Genomic DNA, 17838 nt, shown 5'->3' with positions numbered 1-17838 from the left:
AACAGTGCCCTCCCCTTGATGCTCACTGGCACTGCAAACCCCAGCGGGTCAAAAAGGCTGTTGATAGTGGACAGAACACCTCTTTTCGTGTAAGGCTTTTCGGCTTGAGAGACTCTGAATGTGAAGGTGTCGCCTTCAATGTCCCAACATACTCCTAAGCTTCTCTGCATTGGAGGAAACTCTGTGTTGAAATCTATGTCCTTGAGCCCACTTGCCAAGTCTACAGTAGAGAATGCTTTCATGACATTTGGGCTGTTTGAAGCTATTTTGTGGAGCCTCAGGTTGGACGCAGCGAGCAGCTCCTGTGTGTCTTTGAGGAGCTTAATTGCCTCTGACTCAGTAGGGAGGGATTTGAGTCCATCGTCGACATAGAAATGTCTTTGAACAAACTGTTTGGCCTCAGAATAGTGCTGTGTGTCGAACAGGTGTGCTGCCTTTGTCAGACCGAAAATTGCCACCGCTGGAGAGGGGCTGTTGCCGAACACGTGCACTTTCATTCTGTACTCGACAACTGGCTCTCTTGGGTCATTGTTGCGGTACCAAAGGAACCGGAGGAAGTTCCTGTGGTCTTCTCGCACCTGAAAGCAGTGGAACATTTGTTGTATGTCCGCTGTGACAGCCACCGTTTCTTCTCTGAAACGGATGAGCACCCCAATCAGACTGTTATTCATATTTGGACCTTTGAGCAGCACATCATTTAAGGACACTCCCTGAAACTTAGCACTTGAGTCAAATACCACCCTGATGTTCCCGGGCTTCTGCGGGTGATAAACGCCAAAGAAGGGCAGATACCAGCATTCTTCTCCTTCTTCGAGAGCTGGTGCTGGTTCGGCGTGATCCCTGTCAAACAACCCCTGCATAAAATCCATAAAATGTCTCTCCATCTCAGGGCGTTTATTTAATGTGCGGCGCAACGACTCTAAGCGGCTGAGTGCTTGGTTTCTGTTGTTTGGGAGGTGGGTTCTCGGTGTACGGAAAGGAAGTGGAGCTGTCCAGCTATTTGCATCATCTTGGTAAAAGTCTCTTTCCATAATTTCCAGAAAGGCTTGGTCCTCAAAGGAAGGGGCTAGCTCTTCGTCCTTTTCACTTTGCTGGAATATGTGTTTCCCTATTTGACATGAACTGTGAGTGTTCCAGGATTTGTTGTGTGACTGCTCTTTGACATGAAAGCTGTTTTGACAGGGTGTTAGGAGACTTGGACGCCCGTTCTCTAGAACACTCGTTCTGTATGTGCCTATGATGGCTGGCTTATGGGCTCCTCCTAGGCATACATCACCTACAATAACCCACCCAAGTGCAAGTCTCTGGGCAAATGGAGCATTGACTGGTCCATTCACTCGTTCATACACTTTGTGCACTTGTATTATGTCTCGGCCTAACAGCAACATAATGTCAGCCTCAGGGTCTAGGGGCTGCATATGATCTGCTAGGTGTTTGAGGTGTTGATGGGCTAGGGCAATCTCTTGCGTTGGTATTTCATTCTTGTTGTCTGGGAGTGAGTCACACTCGAGCAAAGAAGGCAGAGGAGAGCTGAACTGGCCATCAACAGACTGTATAAAGAGGTTCTCAGCTAAGCGGCCATTTGTAGTGGAAACCCCTGTACATGTCTTAAGTGTGTATGGCGCTAGGTTGCTCATTGGGATGCCAAAGGTGTCGAAAAGATTTGACTTCGCTAATGACCTATTGCTCTGGTCATCTATGATAGCGTAAACCTTGACCTTTTTGTCTGGATGCCCCTTTGGATAAATGTAGGCTTGACATATTTTGGAGCAGGAACGCCCCCCACCTAAGTCCCCACAAACTTGAGTGCATGCTGAGCTAGTCTCCAAGTCTAGGCTACTCTCTCCGCCATGCTCCTGCCTGTCCTGGTCTGGGGCAATGTTTTGAGCTTTTGTGTTTTGTGTCCATGGAGCTGGACCTGCATGCAGCGCTGCAACGTGTTTGTTGCTGTTGCACTCTAGGCAAGTAATCTCTTCCTTACAGTCTTTAGCTTGGTGAGCTGAGGAATTGCAGCACCTAAAACAGATGTTGTGTTCCCTGAGGTATGCCTTACGCTCATCTAGTGTCTTTTCCCTGAAACCTCTACACTTCTTTAACGGGTGCGGTTTCTTGTGGATGGGACACAGTTTGTTTGTGAACTCACTCGTGCTGCCTAAGTTTAGTTTGTGAGTTTTGTTTACCTCTGTTTTGTGGACGGCAACAGGCGGTCTTGACTTGGCAAATCTTGTATAGTGGTTGTCGTGAGTTGTTGGATAGGATGTGGGACCTGATACAGTAGACTTAAAACTGGGGTCGTTTCTCATTTTCGCTTCATCTTGTATGAAGCGACAGAAGAATGAGAATGGAGGGAAATATACATCATGTCTCTGCTTGTATTTAGTCCCCTCTGACATCCACCTGTCTTGAAGATTTGTTGGCAACTTATCAACTATCGGGGCAATGCCACGTGATGTGTCCAAATACACTAGCCCAGGTAAAGAGCCGTCTGATTTGGCTGCATCAATTTCAGAAAGTAGGTCGCCAAGTTCTCTGAGATTCTGAGGGTCTTTGTTTGACACTCTAGGAAAGCGTTCAAGTCTGTCAAGGAGCGACTTCTCAATAGCCTCTGGGGTGCCATAACATTCTTGTAGCCGTGTCCAAACTCTGCTGGATTGTTGAGATTGACAGAGCGTATACGTTTGGCATGCTTAGACGACTCTTCTCCAAGCCACCGGGTGAGCAAATCTAACTGTTCGCTAGGCTTTAAGCTTAACCCTTCAATAGCGTTACAGAAAGAAGCTCTCCATGCCCAGTAGTCCTCTGCTCTGTTCGTAAACTTTGTCAGACCGTCTGCCACCAATTCTCTTTTTGCCAGAAACTTAGCGAGATTAGCAAAGTCACTGTTCCCGTTGTTGATTTGCGTTGGCTGGAAAGGTGGAGTGTAAGGGGAAAAGCTCATAGGTTGCGGTGTGGTACTTACATACCTTTGGCCACATTTTTCTTGGGTATCAGCAGCTGGTGTCAGATGGCTGCCAATCTCATATTTGATGTCCTGTTGATTTACCTGTGGGACATATTGAGGTGAAGTGGCTGGATCGGGGATTGGACTGATGTCACATTGTTTTATCGGCGTAAAGTGTTTGGGGTCCGGCAAGTCTTCTCTGCGATGCTCTGGTGAAGAATATCCAAGATAACTCTGTAGTCTGTATGACTGGGTTGAAGCTGGAAGCTGGAGTAGAGCGTGAGAGTTCAGCGCTGGTTGTGAGTTCTCTTGACCCTGTCGTGATTCCCCATATTGTTTTTCTGACACACGAGATGACCACATTTCCCCGCTTACCTCCTCTGCTATTGCTGCTTCAAATACATTGGCTTCAGCGAGCGCAGCTTCTGCTTCCTTTTCTTCTTTTAGTGCTTTTAATGTAGCACTTAACTCTGCTTGCCTCATTTTCACCTCAATCTCCCGTCGTGTAAACTCTGCTCTGGCGCGTGCTGCTTCGGCCTTTGCCCATGCTTCGACTGCTGCTTTGGCGAGTGAGCTGCGGGATCTGGATGTAGATCCAGAGCAGGTGGACCGTACCTCCAGCTGCTCCTCCTCTGCTGACAGCATAGTGGCGTCTGGGTCAGATGTCTGGAAGACTGCCTCCTGAAGTAGCCGTTTCGCCAGTCTCTTTACTGTTCTGCCCTCGCACTTAACTAGGCAGACAGACAACCATCATCCCATGTAGAAAAACCACACCGTTGTTCCTTTCTGGTGGATTTATTTGATTGGATGCATAGAATGGCTTTGTCGAAATACATGAATGGATGAATGGTAAAAAGACTGTGCTGGCTTAAGAGGTAGCATAGGCAGGCACAGGAGTAGCAAACTGTCCTTCTCCCGTTAGACAGGAAGTAATGAGAAGTAGCACTTCTGGTAGAATGTCAAAATAAAATGAACAATGTGCCAGAAACGAATAAAGATTGCATGAACTTGTATAACACTACATAACATGAGTGGTGACTCTTAAGGAGCCAGAACAAGGTCCCTTGTGTAGCACTGGAACCCAGTCACGATGTTTCATCCATTTCATAGGCTGGTTTGCTGCAATAATGCCAAATAATTAGCATCTGTATAGATAGAAGGTAGTTCTGCAAAATCACTCAGTAGGATGTTTGTTCTAATTTGCTATGACCTCAGAGCGCATCGAAAATAAAACTAATAGGCTATAAAGAGTGATATGAACATATTTAGAACTTACCGGAATGAAAATGTCTGGAGCACCAACAGATATCTGGAGATGGAAGAGAACTGGATATCAGCTCGTCTCACAGCTGCTATCCAGGCTAGACGCCTTCGTTTGGTAACATCAATACACGAGCTGCCTCATGTTGCTTCCAGGTTGGGAAAGAATGAAAAGATAAACCATTTTCAACCTTATTCTCTTGCCGGTGTTGTGTGTGACTTCGCTTCCTTTTCACTTGCGCTAGACCCCCAAAATGGCGGATCGGGCCAAAATCCTTTCCACGCCCACCCCCCGTGACATCACGCTCCAAAGCCCTATACCTAGGTGTGAGGAACAGGGAGAGATGGTCCGATTGTCCAATGTGGGGGAGGGGTGTGGCTTTGTAGGCTCCAGCCAGGTTGGAATAAACATGGTCTAAAGTCTTGTCCCCTCTGGTGTGGCAGGAGACATGTTGGTGGAATCTGGAGAGGACTGTCTTTAAGTTGGTGTGGTTGAAGTCGCCAGCAACAATAAAAGCAGCCTCGGGGTGTTTATTCTGGTGTTTGTTAATGGCTGCAGAAAGTTCTTTCATGGCCAACCTAGCATTAGCGTCGGGGGGGATATACACGGCAGTGAGTATGATAGAAGTGAGTTCTCTGGGGAGATAATAAGGTCTGCATTTGACCATTAAAAACTCCGCATTAGGTGAGCAGTGACTCTCGGTAGTAGTGGAGTTCATGCACCAAGCATTGTTAATATAAATGCACAAACCTCCACCTCTGGTCTTGCCGGAGTCATCTGCTAGCCGGTCGGCTCGGTGTGTGTGGCGTCCTGCTAACTCGATAGCATTGTCCGGGCAGCTGTTGTTCAACCATGTTTCGGTGAAAAACATGACATTTGAGTCCATAATCCGTCTGTTGTTAGTGATGGAGAGCCGTATCTCATCCATTTTGTTTGCCAGAGAACGGATGTTGGTGAGGAAAATACTGGGTAAAGGCAGCCGGTGTGGTGTTAGCTTTAGCTTAGCCCGTAGCCCTCCGCGCCTACCTCGCCTTTGTTTACGATCTCGGTGCCGTCTGTGTGCACTTCCACCCGGCCGGGGAGAGTGGGCAGCCTCCGGTGTTCTGGAGATCTCTGGGATGAGTCAGAGATCGGCGATAAAACTGTTGGAGTTATGAGTCCAGATGTCCAGAAGCTCTTGTCTGCTGTAGGTCAGCAATTCTGGATGAATAATCTGATGAAAAGTAGATAAAAAACCGCTAAATAGCAGATTCTGGAGAGACACTGAGCCTCACGTTGTTCACGCGCCACCATCTTGGTCACCAGTAGTTAGTGAGCACTTAAAAGCATAGAAGGAAGTGCTTGTGTGAATGGGTTTTCATGGGTGAATGTGGTGAATTGCTCTTCGAGTGCTCCAGGAAAGTAGAAAAGCACTATACAAAAATCAGTCCAGTTGCCATTTAGTCCAGTATGTGGTTTAGCATTGTCCTGCTCTAATATGTCTTGATGAAAGCATATGGTGTTCTAAAATTTATATATACCTTTAAATAATATAATAATATATATAATATAATAATTTTATATATACCTTTGAGCATCGATGGTGCCTTTCCAAACAAACTGGTAATTGCATATACACTAATGCAACCCCTTACCACAATGGAGGCAGACTTTGAACTGATTGCTGATGGACCTTCTCTTCTTTAGTCCAGAGGATCTTTTCCATAAAATAATTACAATTTTTGATTCGTCTGACCATAGAAAAGTTTTTGAAGAGCAAGGAGGTCCTGCGTTAAACTCTTTTTTAAAATCCTGTAAATGCGATAAGTTGATTGATACCACAGGCACGTCTGCTAGAAGGGTAAGGGGTAACACAGGCGGTTGCCAGTATTTTCCAGCCTTCTGTTGTGCCTGTGCCAACTTCTTTGAGATGTGTTCTTGTCACCAAGTTCAAAATGAGCTCATGTTTTTCCTGAAATAAAATGTTGTAGCTTGAGCATTTGATTTGCTTTTTTAAATTCTTCTACTGATGGCATATGGGTTTATGAGATTTGCAGTTTACACACACTGTACCATAACTCTTGTTGCCATCTCCCTCCAACAGATTTAGAAGCTCAGTACTCTCTTACCCGGGCTCAGCGGGTCAGGGCTGCCATGTTTCCAGAGACTCTGGTAGAAGGGGAGGCAGCCATGCCTGTCCAGTCAGATCCCTCACAGCAGAGCAATGTGCAACGACTGGCTGAACCTTCTCGGCTGCTAAAGACAGCTCTCGTCCACCTGATAAACTACCAAGATGATGCTGAACTGGCCACCAGGGCAGTGCCAGAACTCACCAAGTTGTTGGGAGACGAGGATCCGGTACAGAGCTCACACAATCAATTACTAAGGATTAGCTTGTTGAACACCAAGGAAACAGTGTTTTTTTAGATGGCTAGCTTCTTTATTTTCTAGGTTGTCGTGAACAAGGCGGCCATGATTGTCAACCAGCTAACCCGTAAGGAGGCCAGTCTCCGCGTGCTGGTGCAGTCTCCAGCCATGGTGGCATCCGTGGTGTGTGCCATGACGACAACAACTGACATGGAGACGGCACGTTGCACAGCCAGTGTGCTTCACAGCCTATCGCACCAGAGGGAGGGACTGCTGGCCATATTCAAGGCTGGAGGGATACCAGCACTGGTCCGAATGCTAAGGTACAAATACTTAGATTGTTGTTATTAGAATTATGTTCAATGATTTTGCCTTGTCAGCACTTAGGCTAAAACATTATGCCAAACTGCCTTCTATACACCAGAGGCTTTGCTATACTTGGTAGCAGAATCTGGCAAATTGTGTCCTGTTATCTGGACGTAGTGATTATGCTCATTGTCAACGTGGTTTGGCAACGTTACCTTGAATCTAAACCTTGTACATCTGTTGCAAGCAGGACTTTAAAGTATTGAACATTTCAGTGCTTGAAATATGTTTTAAGGGCTTTGCAGAAAAAATGGCTGGGAATGACGTTCATGAAATGAAGTACATAAAGATGAAATAATAATGAACATTTCTAGTACTATAATTGATACAAATAAAAAATAACAATTTGTACAATTATAAATAAGGCAAGCATATGGCAACTTAAAATACTTACATACTGAAAAGCAAAACACAGAGGAAGGCCATTACAAATGCTCTAAATATGAATCTTTGACTTATTAATGTCCAGTCCAAGATGTAAAAAAAAACCCCAAACAAACTGCTGGTCATTTTGAATACAGCACTTACTAAGAATGCAACCACCAACTTTCTTTTACACTTTTCACTGATTGTCTATTTGTCTCTAAACAGAAAATAGTTAAGAAAAAGGCAACATCAATGCTAAACCCCAACACCGTACAAAATATGGGACAGCCAGGAGCAAGGAAAGAAAAAACTAAGGAAAAACAAAGCTCAGACACACACATGCATGAGGAATGGGGGAGGCCAGAGCAAAGAACTCAGACAAACTGAGGGAATAAATAAACAAACTGATGAGGGCAACAGGAGAGGACATTTGTACCTAACTGGGATGTAAAATTAAATAAAAAGCACAAGAGACAAAGGTCTAACAAAATAAAACAGGAAGTAAGTGAACTTGGAACAGTAATGTGGACTTGAGAACAAAGGTAGAGCAGGCATGCACACGTTCGGACAACAATGTTAATTGTACTAGACCGTCCTTTCTGTAGAAATACAAGTAAAGTTTTCTGGCAGAAATCAGACGTCTAGATGTTTGAAAGGCTGACAAAGTCCACACACAGCCAGGTCCTGTACTGTACTGTCATTTGAAAGACTGAGGTTTGTGTCTTTTATGAAACTATTGAAATATAATTGCTAGATTCATTTGAGTGGTTTTCATTTAATTACATTTAGCTAGACAGCAGAAATATCTGCTCAAGTTAAATATTCAGTTTAACATTATCCACCTTAACGTGGCTATGGTTATGGGAAGATCAGTCACTGTGCAACCGCAGTGAGAACTTGGTCCCCATTTAGGCAATACGTTGGACCCATTCCACCCATTCACAACAACAGTCACCTCTAGCTGAACCAGGTTTAGGGAGGGGCAGCCATCTGCCGCTACCGGTTCAGGGTAATTGGAAGAAGGCAGATTAAAGCTCTGACTGTTGAGGAGAGTCAGAGATTAATTATAATTAAGTATTAAGCATTAAATACAGAGTGGTGTATAAATACAAAGTGAAAAACAACACTCGGTGCATCATGGAAAGCTCACAGCAGCTTAAACCTATTGCACCAAAATTAACGGTGATTCACGGTCCACTGATCTGCTCCTAAACTATATGCTTTATCAAAAATGATAGTTTTAAGCCTAATCATAAAAGAAGAAAGGGTCCCTGTCTTCCAAATCCAAACTGGAAGCTGGTTCGGCAGAAGAGGGACTCTGAAGCTGAAGGCTCTGCCTCCCATTCGATATTTACAGTAAATATGCTAGGAACCACAAGTGAACAGCAGTCTGAGAGCAAAGTGCTCTATTGGAGTGTTATGGCACTATGAGGTCTTTAAAATAAGCATGGGAGGAACAGGGGAAGAACACATGCTGCTAGTGATTTCACTATGAGCTAAGTTTTTGTAGCAAATCCCTAAAGACAAAGTTAGTATTATGATTCAGCAGGGTATAGAAGATTATTCCATGAAATGAGTTATTATAAAAGGAAAAAAATAGATAAGCTACACAAAAAAACTTTTGGCCAGTGGAACAGGAACAGGAAATAATACCACACCACAGAGAGAGCCAACACCAAGTAGGGGCGGAACCACCAATTCCTGTGGTTTGGCATCATCAGTTGGAGACCTCCAGCTTGCAATGGGGCATTTTGCTGCTGAGTGTAATACAGCGGGAATGAGAAACAATTGTTCCAAGTCGGATGCCAAGATTCTCAGGCGAAAAAGGGTAGAGTGCTAACGTCAAGGCAGAAATGAGTTGCTGCCCCAAACGAAGGAATTCAAGTATCTCGGGTTCTTGTTTACGTGCAAGGTGCAAGTGAAGCGGGAGACCGACAAATGAGTTGTTGTGGCATCAGCAGTGATGGACCTCTGTATCGCTCTGTGGAAATGAAGAGAGAGCTGAGTGTGGAAGTGCCCTGTTTTACTTAGGGTCACAAGCCCTGGGTAGTAAGAATAAGATTGCAGATACAAACGGCATAAGTAAGTATATATACACTTTAATAATGAAGTGCATTCATGAATAATATAAAGTTTACGAAAAATTGTTTCCAGGGGTTAAAGGGATAGTACTTATTTAAAAGTCCTTAGAGTACTTATATGCTTAAGATTTTCTCCACCTTCTTTACATTTTTATATGTGAGTGTTTACTGCATGTTGCCTCCTTGATATAGATACCCTGTAGCCCATATCCTCTTTACCAACATACCCAGTGGAACAAGGAGCTTAACAAAGTTTATCAACAGACAATTGTAGCAGATGTTGCTAACAGGCTAGCAGTACTGATTATGGGAACTATTCCAACCTTCAGGAAGGGCTGCTAAATAATTCCATACACTCAGGCTTAACAGAAGAGGATATTTCACACTCATAATTGATGTGGGAGCTTAATTTGTACAGAAAATGAAAGAAAATTGAATTTAAAGAAGAGAAAATGAAAAAGAGCTTGACAGAGAGAGCCCTGCTTGGTGCATCAATGCTATCAACATGCAGATTTCCTTTCTATGTCCTCTTTACTTCTGCCTTTTAATACAAACTCAACCAACATTACCCTCGCTCCATTCTTTCCCATGCAAATCTGACCTATTCATATGTATTATATAAGTTTTTCAAAAACTATTTTAGATATTTTGGACAGTATTGTGATCCACGATAAAATAGCATGCATTATTTTCAAGATAACTTTTGATTCATCTTTTACACATGTTTATTACATTTTTAGCATTAACAACATATTTTTTTAGGTGTTTTGCACGAGTGTTTCCAGGTCATCATCACATTTCTTGAACCTTTCTTTGATCAATGATTGTATTAAATAGAAATAATAATAATAATAATAAAGTAATAATTACACACTTTTAAAGTTTGCTTTAATATGTTATTAATGTGTTATTGAATAGAAGCAGGCAGTTTTGCATTTTGCAGCGCTGACTCCTGCTTATTACCCAGAAACTGCCAAACATACATAATTGCATTTAACAAGCCTGAACAATAAACACAATATTTACATCATTGATTTTAAGCAAAGCAGAATGCTGGAAACCTAAGTTAGGATTAATTTAATCACTTTATTATTATGCTAAAACATCAGCAAATGTAACCTCATTATTATGAGGCTATTACCATTTAAAGCCTTCTTACAAAAAAACAAAGAAAAGAAAAGTCTAATGCACAGATATTACCTTTTTATTGCTAGCAGGTTATCATATTGTTACCAATGTATTCTGCAACTATTACTAACTGGTTTTGCCTCATTGCCGAAGCTTTTTTCCACATTATTACCCCGTGTTGTTGGACCCTTTTTGTCCAATTAAATTAATTTCAGACTAGCAACTGCAAAAACGTCTGCTTGAGCAAAGCGGCCATACTGTCATGGTCCTGGGTCGTGTGACCCAGTGTGTTATGCTTAACCTATTTTGATGTTTATTGTTTGCTTAGGTTCTTTAAGGTAGTCCAGCCCTTTTTGTAATTATGTTACCCTTGCATTACGTCTCCCTTGCCCTTCGTGTGTTTATGTCTGTGTGTCTTGTACTGTCAAGTTCATGCTGTCAGTTATGTCACCTCCCCCTGTACTACGTCTCCCCGGTTCATGTCTCATGTTTCTTGTTTTACTTTGAAGGCCTGCATTCACTGTCTGTGTATTCAGCTCACTCCTCCTGTCCTGTCGTTAAGTTCATGTGTGTCAGCTGCGTTCCCATGTGTGGCCACTTCCCCTGATCATCCCTCATGTGTATTTAGTCTCTGTGTTTCTTACAGTCTGTGTCGCGTCGTCTGTGTTATCTCCCCTACCCCTTGTCATAGTTCCCCAGCCTTAACTAGTCCTAGTTTGTACTTTGTTTAGCCATAGTTTTCCCAGTCTATGTTCAGGTTTTCCCTCAGTTGCTTTGCTGCCTTGTTCCTTAAGTTTTCGGCCCTAAATAAAGGCTCGCCTTCTGTTAAGTCCGGTTTTGTGTCCTCACCTCTGTTTGCTCTTGGGTCCTCCGTGACACATACTTTGTGCTGCTGATGGTTCTGAAGTCTTGGTGGATTTAGATATTTACATTCAACAGTATAAAAACAGATATCAAAGTAGCCATCAGGGCTGTTTTTATATGCATGTAATATAAAGTTAGAACATGCAAGTGTGGCACCTAAAGAACATCATCAGTTAATTTCTAGAAGCTTCTAGAAACAAGGCCTGATACTCAGCAGCCATATTAACACATCTGAGCACCTTTACGCACAGAGTTTTTCGGGGCACTACCTTATTTTGCATTTTCATCCAAAAGTGGTATTCTACCATCGTTTTTGCTGTTGCAGAATTCACCAATAGCAGATGGTTCATGAAGGGAGTGGTGCTGCTATCAAGTCATGGACACTGGAAAAAAAGTCTTGAACTCAAGTCTCAGGGATTTCTTTTGAATGAGTTATCTGTGTCTGATAGAAGTCAGTTAAGGTCATAAACTGTCTAATGTGCCTTGAAATCTATTAATTTTATGGGATCTCTATCCTTTTCCATTTTTCATTGTGCAGTTCACCAGTAGAATCAGTCCTATTTTACGGAATTACCACTCTTCACAACCTGCTGCTGCATCAAGAGGGAGCAAAGATGGCTGTGCGTCTTGCTGATGGCCTGCAGAGAATAGTTCCCTTATTGAAAAAGAGCAACCCAAAGTTTTTAGCCATTACTACAGATTGTCTGCAACTCCTGTCCTACGGAAACCAGGAAAGCAAGGTGAGAAGAGGACCCTGGAGCTGGAAAGGAGACTATTGGTCTACTTATTTTCTTTAATACCTAATCAACACTTCCTACTTCCTGTTTCTTGTCAGCTGATTATTCTAGCCAATGGGGGTCCAGAGTGTTTGGTTTTCATCATGAGAAACTACAACTATGAGAAGCTGCTTTGGACGACAAGCCGTGTCCTTAAAGTGCTGTCTGTCTGCCCCAGCAACAAACCAGCTATAGTCGAAGCTGGTATGTAACTACTGCTGAATATACTGTGGGCTTAGCGCAACATGCTACATGTTCTGTAACCATATGTTCACATGTGTGCTCAGGAGGCATGCAGGCTTTGGGGCAGCATCTTACAGGGTCTAGCCAGCGTCTGATCCAGAACTGTCTGTGGACACTCCGTAATCTGTCAGACGCAGCAACCAAACAGGTACAGTGATGACATGAAGTCACTCGTGTGTATGTAAAGATAAAGAAGCCAAAACAAATGATCGCTGGTCATTAGTTATACTGATGACTTTATATAAGCTGGTTCATGCAATATCAAGCGCATAGACAAAATATCCCATCAACACATCCCCTTAAAACCCAGAACCCTAAATGGTGCAATCTTGGCCTTGTGGATGATTTTCATTTTTTACAAAATCCTAACGGTAACTTCTAGATATGCAACACTTTGAGTGCTCAGAATAGAAAAGGTATGTAAGTATCATTTCATTTGCAAGTCACTTCAGTTAGTGCAGTTCAACAGTTGCTCTTAACTTGCTAGCTATGACATTCACACCACTGACACACAATCCTCAAGCACCATGTAATAAATTTCCATCAAAATATCAGTTAGCAAACTAGCTCATTCAGCGGATTGGAACAGGAAAAGTACTTTGATGTTCCACAATTGCCTTCACAACTGCTTCATGGAGCAATAATCATGATGATCAACAATTAGGAGAAAAATAATCCATTTGGATTTTCAGAATATACTAAATATGACATGAGAAGGAGGAGAAGATTACTATATTTATATAAGTTTTAATAACATCACGACTGTCAACTGATGCCTAGAAAAAAACCTAGTGATACTTGTTTGGTTAGACATCCTGCTCCATAAAATGTATAGAAATGTATTTATCCCAGGACATTTTGTACTTTAACTTTGTTCCAATACATCTCTGCTGTGATTGATCCTTTCTTTATCTCTATTGGTTCTGCTCTGTAGGAGGGATTAGATGGTCTGCTGCAGATACTGGTCACTCAGCTGGGCTCAGATGATGTGAACATGTTAACCTGTGCCACCGGCATTCTGTCCAACCTGACATGCAATAACTCACGCAACAAGGTAACCATGATGAGATGGCAGACACACAACTTTCAAGACTACATGGAACTAACATGTAAACAAGTACAATTTTAATGTCTTAAGGTACACAAACACTCACATACACATCCAGTATGTTGGCCTGTCCAGATTGTAAGCTGGACAGGCTCTAGCCCTAACGCAACGCTGAACTGGAGTAAAAGAAAAATCTATGATGTCACCATTTCTGTCAGGAGTACTTTCCACCACTTACAAGTGTTGTAACAGTAAAGGATTTCTAGAACGCTGCAAGTTCCAACAAAAAGGTGCGATCCTGTGTAAAATGTAAATAAAAACAGAATGCATGAACTCATATTTTTTATTATAACCACAACACAGAAAACATATCAAATGTTTAAACTGGGACATTTCACTATTTCTTAAAAAGTATTGGCTAATTTTGAATTTGATGGCAACAACATCTCTCAAAAGTTGGGACAGGGCAACAAAAGACTGGGGTGGTAAGAAACAGCAAGAAAAATGTTTTGAAAATAATTATGTTATTTGAGAAGAGGTTAGTAACACAAGTGTAAACCAATAAATAAAAATGTGCAGCGTTTTCCCTTCCCACTGTTGCCAAAGCACTAGCTCATAGGCAGAGATGGGAAGTAGCAAAGTACAAATACTTTGTACTTAACTGTACAGATACCTGAAAACTGTATCTGTAATTTACTTGAGTAGTTTTTTCCTGGCTACTTTTTACTTTTACTTCCTACATTTTTAAACAAATATCTGCACTTTCTACTTCTTACATTTTCAAAACAGGCTTGTTACTTTTACTTTAGCACATTTGGGGAAAGTTATTATTTTGTTACTGTGAGCCTCCAAACATCAACACGATTTAGGACTAAACAGATGAAGAGCAATTCAGTTTGTTTATTAATCACCAGAGAATGTCACACAAAAAGAGATGGTGTGTGCTAAAGTCATGGGTTAAAAGTGGTGTTTTTTTTTTGTTTTTGCCACAACACCAGAATGTGGTACTTCGGCATCTAGCAAGTCCAACTAAAGAGGAGTGATCATAAAGGGAGTGACTTTTTTGCAATGTTTCTATCAGCTCAACAGACATCAGCAAACACACAAACTGTCTTTAAGTAAATAAAAGTACGTGTGACTGGTGCACAGTGGCTGTGGTTTCATGAGTCAGAGTGAGGTTACATCAAATATAGGAGAGATTCATATGAATTTGATGATCCTTAGATCCACTGACTAATTCCACCTTCATACCAACTTTATACCATCTGGGAAAAAGACATCATAAACAGCGTAGTGTCAGTATAGAGGATGGAAATCACCCAGGAGAACTCATGAAACATCTGCTGACAACTTGTTGAATTCAGTTCCCATCTGATATTATTTAATTTTATTTTATTTAATGTTAATATAGCACAAGGTTCAGTTAGCTTTGCACAAAAATGTCTCCAAATGTCTTTGAGTACATTTCAGAGCCTCTACTTTGTAACTTTTACTTGAGTATTCTTACTTGAGTACAGAATATCTGTACCTTTTCCAACTCTGCTAATAGTGGCTTATATGATTGTTAGAGTTTTCTCTATTTTCTTTGTGTTGTTGTAGGGTCTATCGTACAATATGAAGCACCTTGAGGCAACTGTTGTGATTTGGTGCTGTATAAATGAGTGAATTGAATTGGATAGGCTGTCCACACTAGTCTAAACTAGTGTGGACAGCCTATCCAATTCAATTCACTTATTAAACAAGACTACTCTTGTTTAACAGAAGTTTAACAGAAGTTACCAACTGGCTCTCTAGGAATGATCTTGTTTTAAACACCAACAACATTGAGACTATGGTTGTAGCTCCTCCTGAAATATATCTTAGAAACATTCAGGCTCTTGCTTTTGTTTGTTCAACTAAGTTCAGCATTCGAAGTCTTGGTGTAATACGACTCACATCTTTCAGTTAGGAACATTTCTAAGTTGTGACATATGGTCTCATCAGCCAACCTGGAAAAAATTATCCATGCATTTATGTCATTGCATTTAAATAATGGTAATGCCCGGCTTGGACTAATCGTTTCTTTCACGCCTTCAAGCTATAGAAAGTGCTGCAGCCAGACTATTAACACGTTGTAGCAAGCTCACATTACTTCTTTTTTATATTCTTTACACTGGCTCCAAATAGTTTTTAGGATTTGTTTTAAAATTCAGTATACAGAACAAGCTCCAGATTTCATTTCTCAACTTCTTAAAAAAGACACTGCTGTCTTTGTTCACAGGCTCAGAGTTTATTAGTTGTTCTCCGTATTGTGGGGCGGCGCAATGATTGGTGATTAGCACTGTTACCTCACAGTAGGAAGGTTCTGAGTTCCAACATTAGACCAGGGTCTTTCTGTGTGGAGTTTGCATGTTCTCCCTGTGTTTGCGTGGGTTGATCTCTCCGGATACTCCGGCTTCCTCCCACAGTCCACAGACATGCAGTCAAGTTTTAAAATACACAAAACACACTGCTGGCAAATATCATTTTCTAAATGAGCAGAAGCTTGTGCATATTGTACAATATACACAAGCTTAGGTGCGATGTTCTGGGCTTTTATAAATCCATTTTTACGCATGCTGGCGTAGTATGAAGACATACTACTATGAATATTTCCTGAAATTCTTAAGTTCTTATTGCCAACCAAAGTCATTAAAAATATCAGATTAAATAAACGGCCAACAGATTTTATTTGTTCATGTGTGATTGTGTCACAGTGGTCATGAACACCTCAGCTGTGTACACATTTCAATTCTAAAGAACGTCAGTTTAACAAAGCGATGTAACTTAATGTTTACTTGTCTTTGTTTTGATGTGTGGATTCACATTTGTATTTCATGGTGAAAAACCCAGATTTCTGTTCCCCATGTGTTCCTACAGACGCTGGTGACTCAGTATGGTGGAGTGGAGGCATTGATCCATGCTGTGCTTCGTGCTGGCGAGAAGGAGGATGTTGCTGAACCTGCGGTCTGCGCCCTGCGGCATCTCACCTCCCGCCACCAAGATGCCGAGCTAGCCCAGAATGCCGTGCGTCTGCACTATGGTGTCCCAGCTATTGTTAAACTACTGGGCCAGCCCCACTACTGGCCTGTAGTAAAGGTAAGGACAGACAGTGATGTATACTATTAGAGATAACATGCATTGGAGCTGGTAACTAAATTAGCCTCTGTGGGTCAAAAGAATTGGAAGAAAGGAAAGAAAAGGACGGGAACAGAAAGGAAAAGAGAAAAGCACCTTTGATACTTAACCAACCCTTCATTGGTCCAGCTTTCCATTCATAAAACTTCATGTTACTGCATATGTTGAACGCATTCATGATGTTCAACATATTAAAACGGAAGCCAGCCTGAGGCAGGTAAGCCAAGGGTATTGCAGTGTCTCCTCAGCATAGCAGAAAATGCAACAGCTTCCTTCCTTTTTGGATTTATATGTGCCGTGTCTTTTTGTATCAACAGTCCCTTGCACCATTGTCCTCTGGAGAGCTGCACTACATATCTTTATGAGAGGTTTACACAGGGTCCTTCTCCACCCCTAGTAATGACCTTTATCCCAACACAAAAAACTACCTTTACTCCTGGATATGGGCCAAACATGCTTTGGCCCATGCTTGCTTGTGGTTTCCTCTGGTATAAAGAAGTAGAATGGCAAGCACAGCTTTTAGCTTTCAACATAGTCTTTTACAGAACATATTCCCAGTTTGTATTCAGGAGTCACCCCCTCTACTTTTAAGATTAGGCTTAAAACTTTCCTGTTTGATAAAGCTTATAGTAAGGATTGGATCACGTGACCCTGAGCCATGCATTAATTAGCTGCAATAGGCCTAGGCTGCTGGGGGCTTTCCATGATGCTGGAGCGTTTCTTCTTCACCTCTTTTCACTCTCAGTTTATACATCACTCTGCATTTCATCATTAGTTAACTTTCATCTCTGGCTCTCTTCCCCAGTGTTTTTTTTTTTTCACTGTTTCCCTCCCCTTAACCTCATTCCAGAGTCTAGTTCTTCCAGAAATTGCTTCCCATTGTTGCCAAATGCTTGCTCCTAAGCTACAGGAGGTAGAGCAGGTCCCAGCTGGTAATGGTAAAACCATCATATTTTACATTTTGGTCAGTGGACCTTTGTGGAAGAAGCTGAAGCATCAGTACATCAGTATATGTTGACAAGTTCACTGTGCTTTTAATTGCTTCTGGAAAAGTTCAACCTGTGAGACCCAAAGGCAAGCAGAGGAAATTACTTTTCCAAGTCATTATGCAAGAAGATGGAGCAGGATTGATACATAAATGAAGTCTGGAGGGAATAATGGACAATGTAGGTAAGAATGTTGTTGTAGAAAGCTAGTTGGCCCTTCATCTGATCATTTAAACCCTGGAGAAATACTCCTTGTAATGCATTATCTGGCCAGCT

At 41.9% G+C, this 17838-nt stretch overlaps 1 protein-coding gene across 2 annotated transcripts in view; it reads left to right on the top strand.

Annotated features, from left to right (window-relative positions):
- The window catches only part of LOC113021483 (junction plakoglobin a-like), a 122712-nt gene that overhangs the window by 70063 nt on the left and 34811 nt on the right, over nt 1-17838 (top strand). For both annotated transcript variants that reach the window (XR_013908727.1, XM_080300593.1), the window contains exons 5-11: nt 6286-6539; nt 6633-6871; nt 11892-12093; nt 12189-12333; nt 12417-12520; nt 13307-13426; nt 16319-16537. Coding sequence is in view for 1 of the 2 variants with exons in the window: in XM_080300593.1 (XP_080156719.1) it covers nt 6286-6539; nt 6633-6871; nt 11892-12093; nt 12189-12333; nt 12417-12520; nt 13307-13426; nt 16319-16537 (1283 nt within the window). In the remaining variant the exon portion in view is untranslated. The remainder of the gene's footprint in view (nt 1-6285; nt 6540-6632; nt 6872-11891; nt 12094-12188; nt 12334-12416; nt 12521-13306; nt 13427-16318; nt 16538-17838) is intronic.

Source organism: Astatotilapia calliptera, chromosome 4 (assembly GCF_964374335.1).
Source record: "Astatotilapia calliptera chromosome 4, fAstCal68.1, whole genome shotgun sequence".
NCBI lineage: Eukaryota > Metazoa > Chordata > Actinopteri > Cichliformes > Cichlidae > Astatotilapia > Astatotilapia calliptera.
The sequence above is the reverse complement of the archived record's forward strand: the minus strand, read 5'-3'. Positions and strand labels throughout refer to the sequence as shown.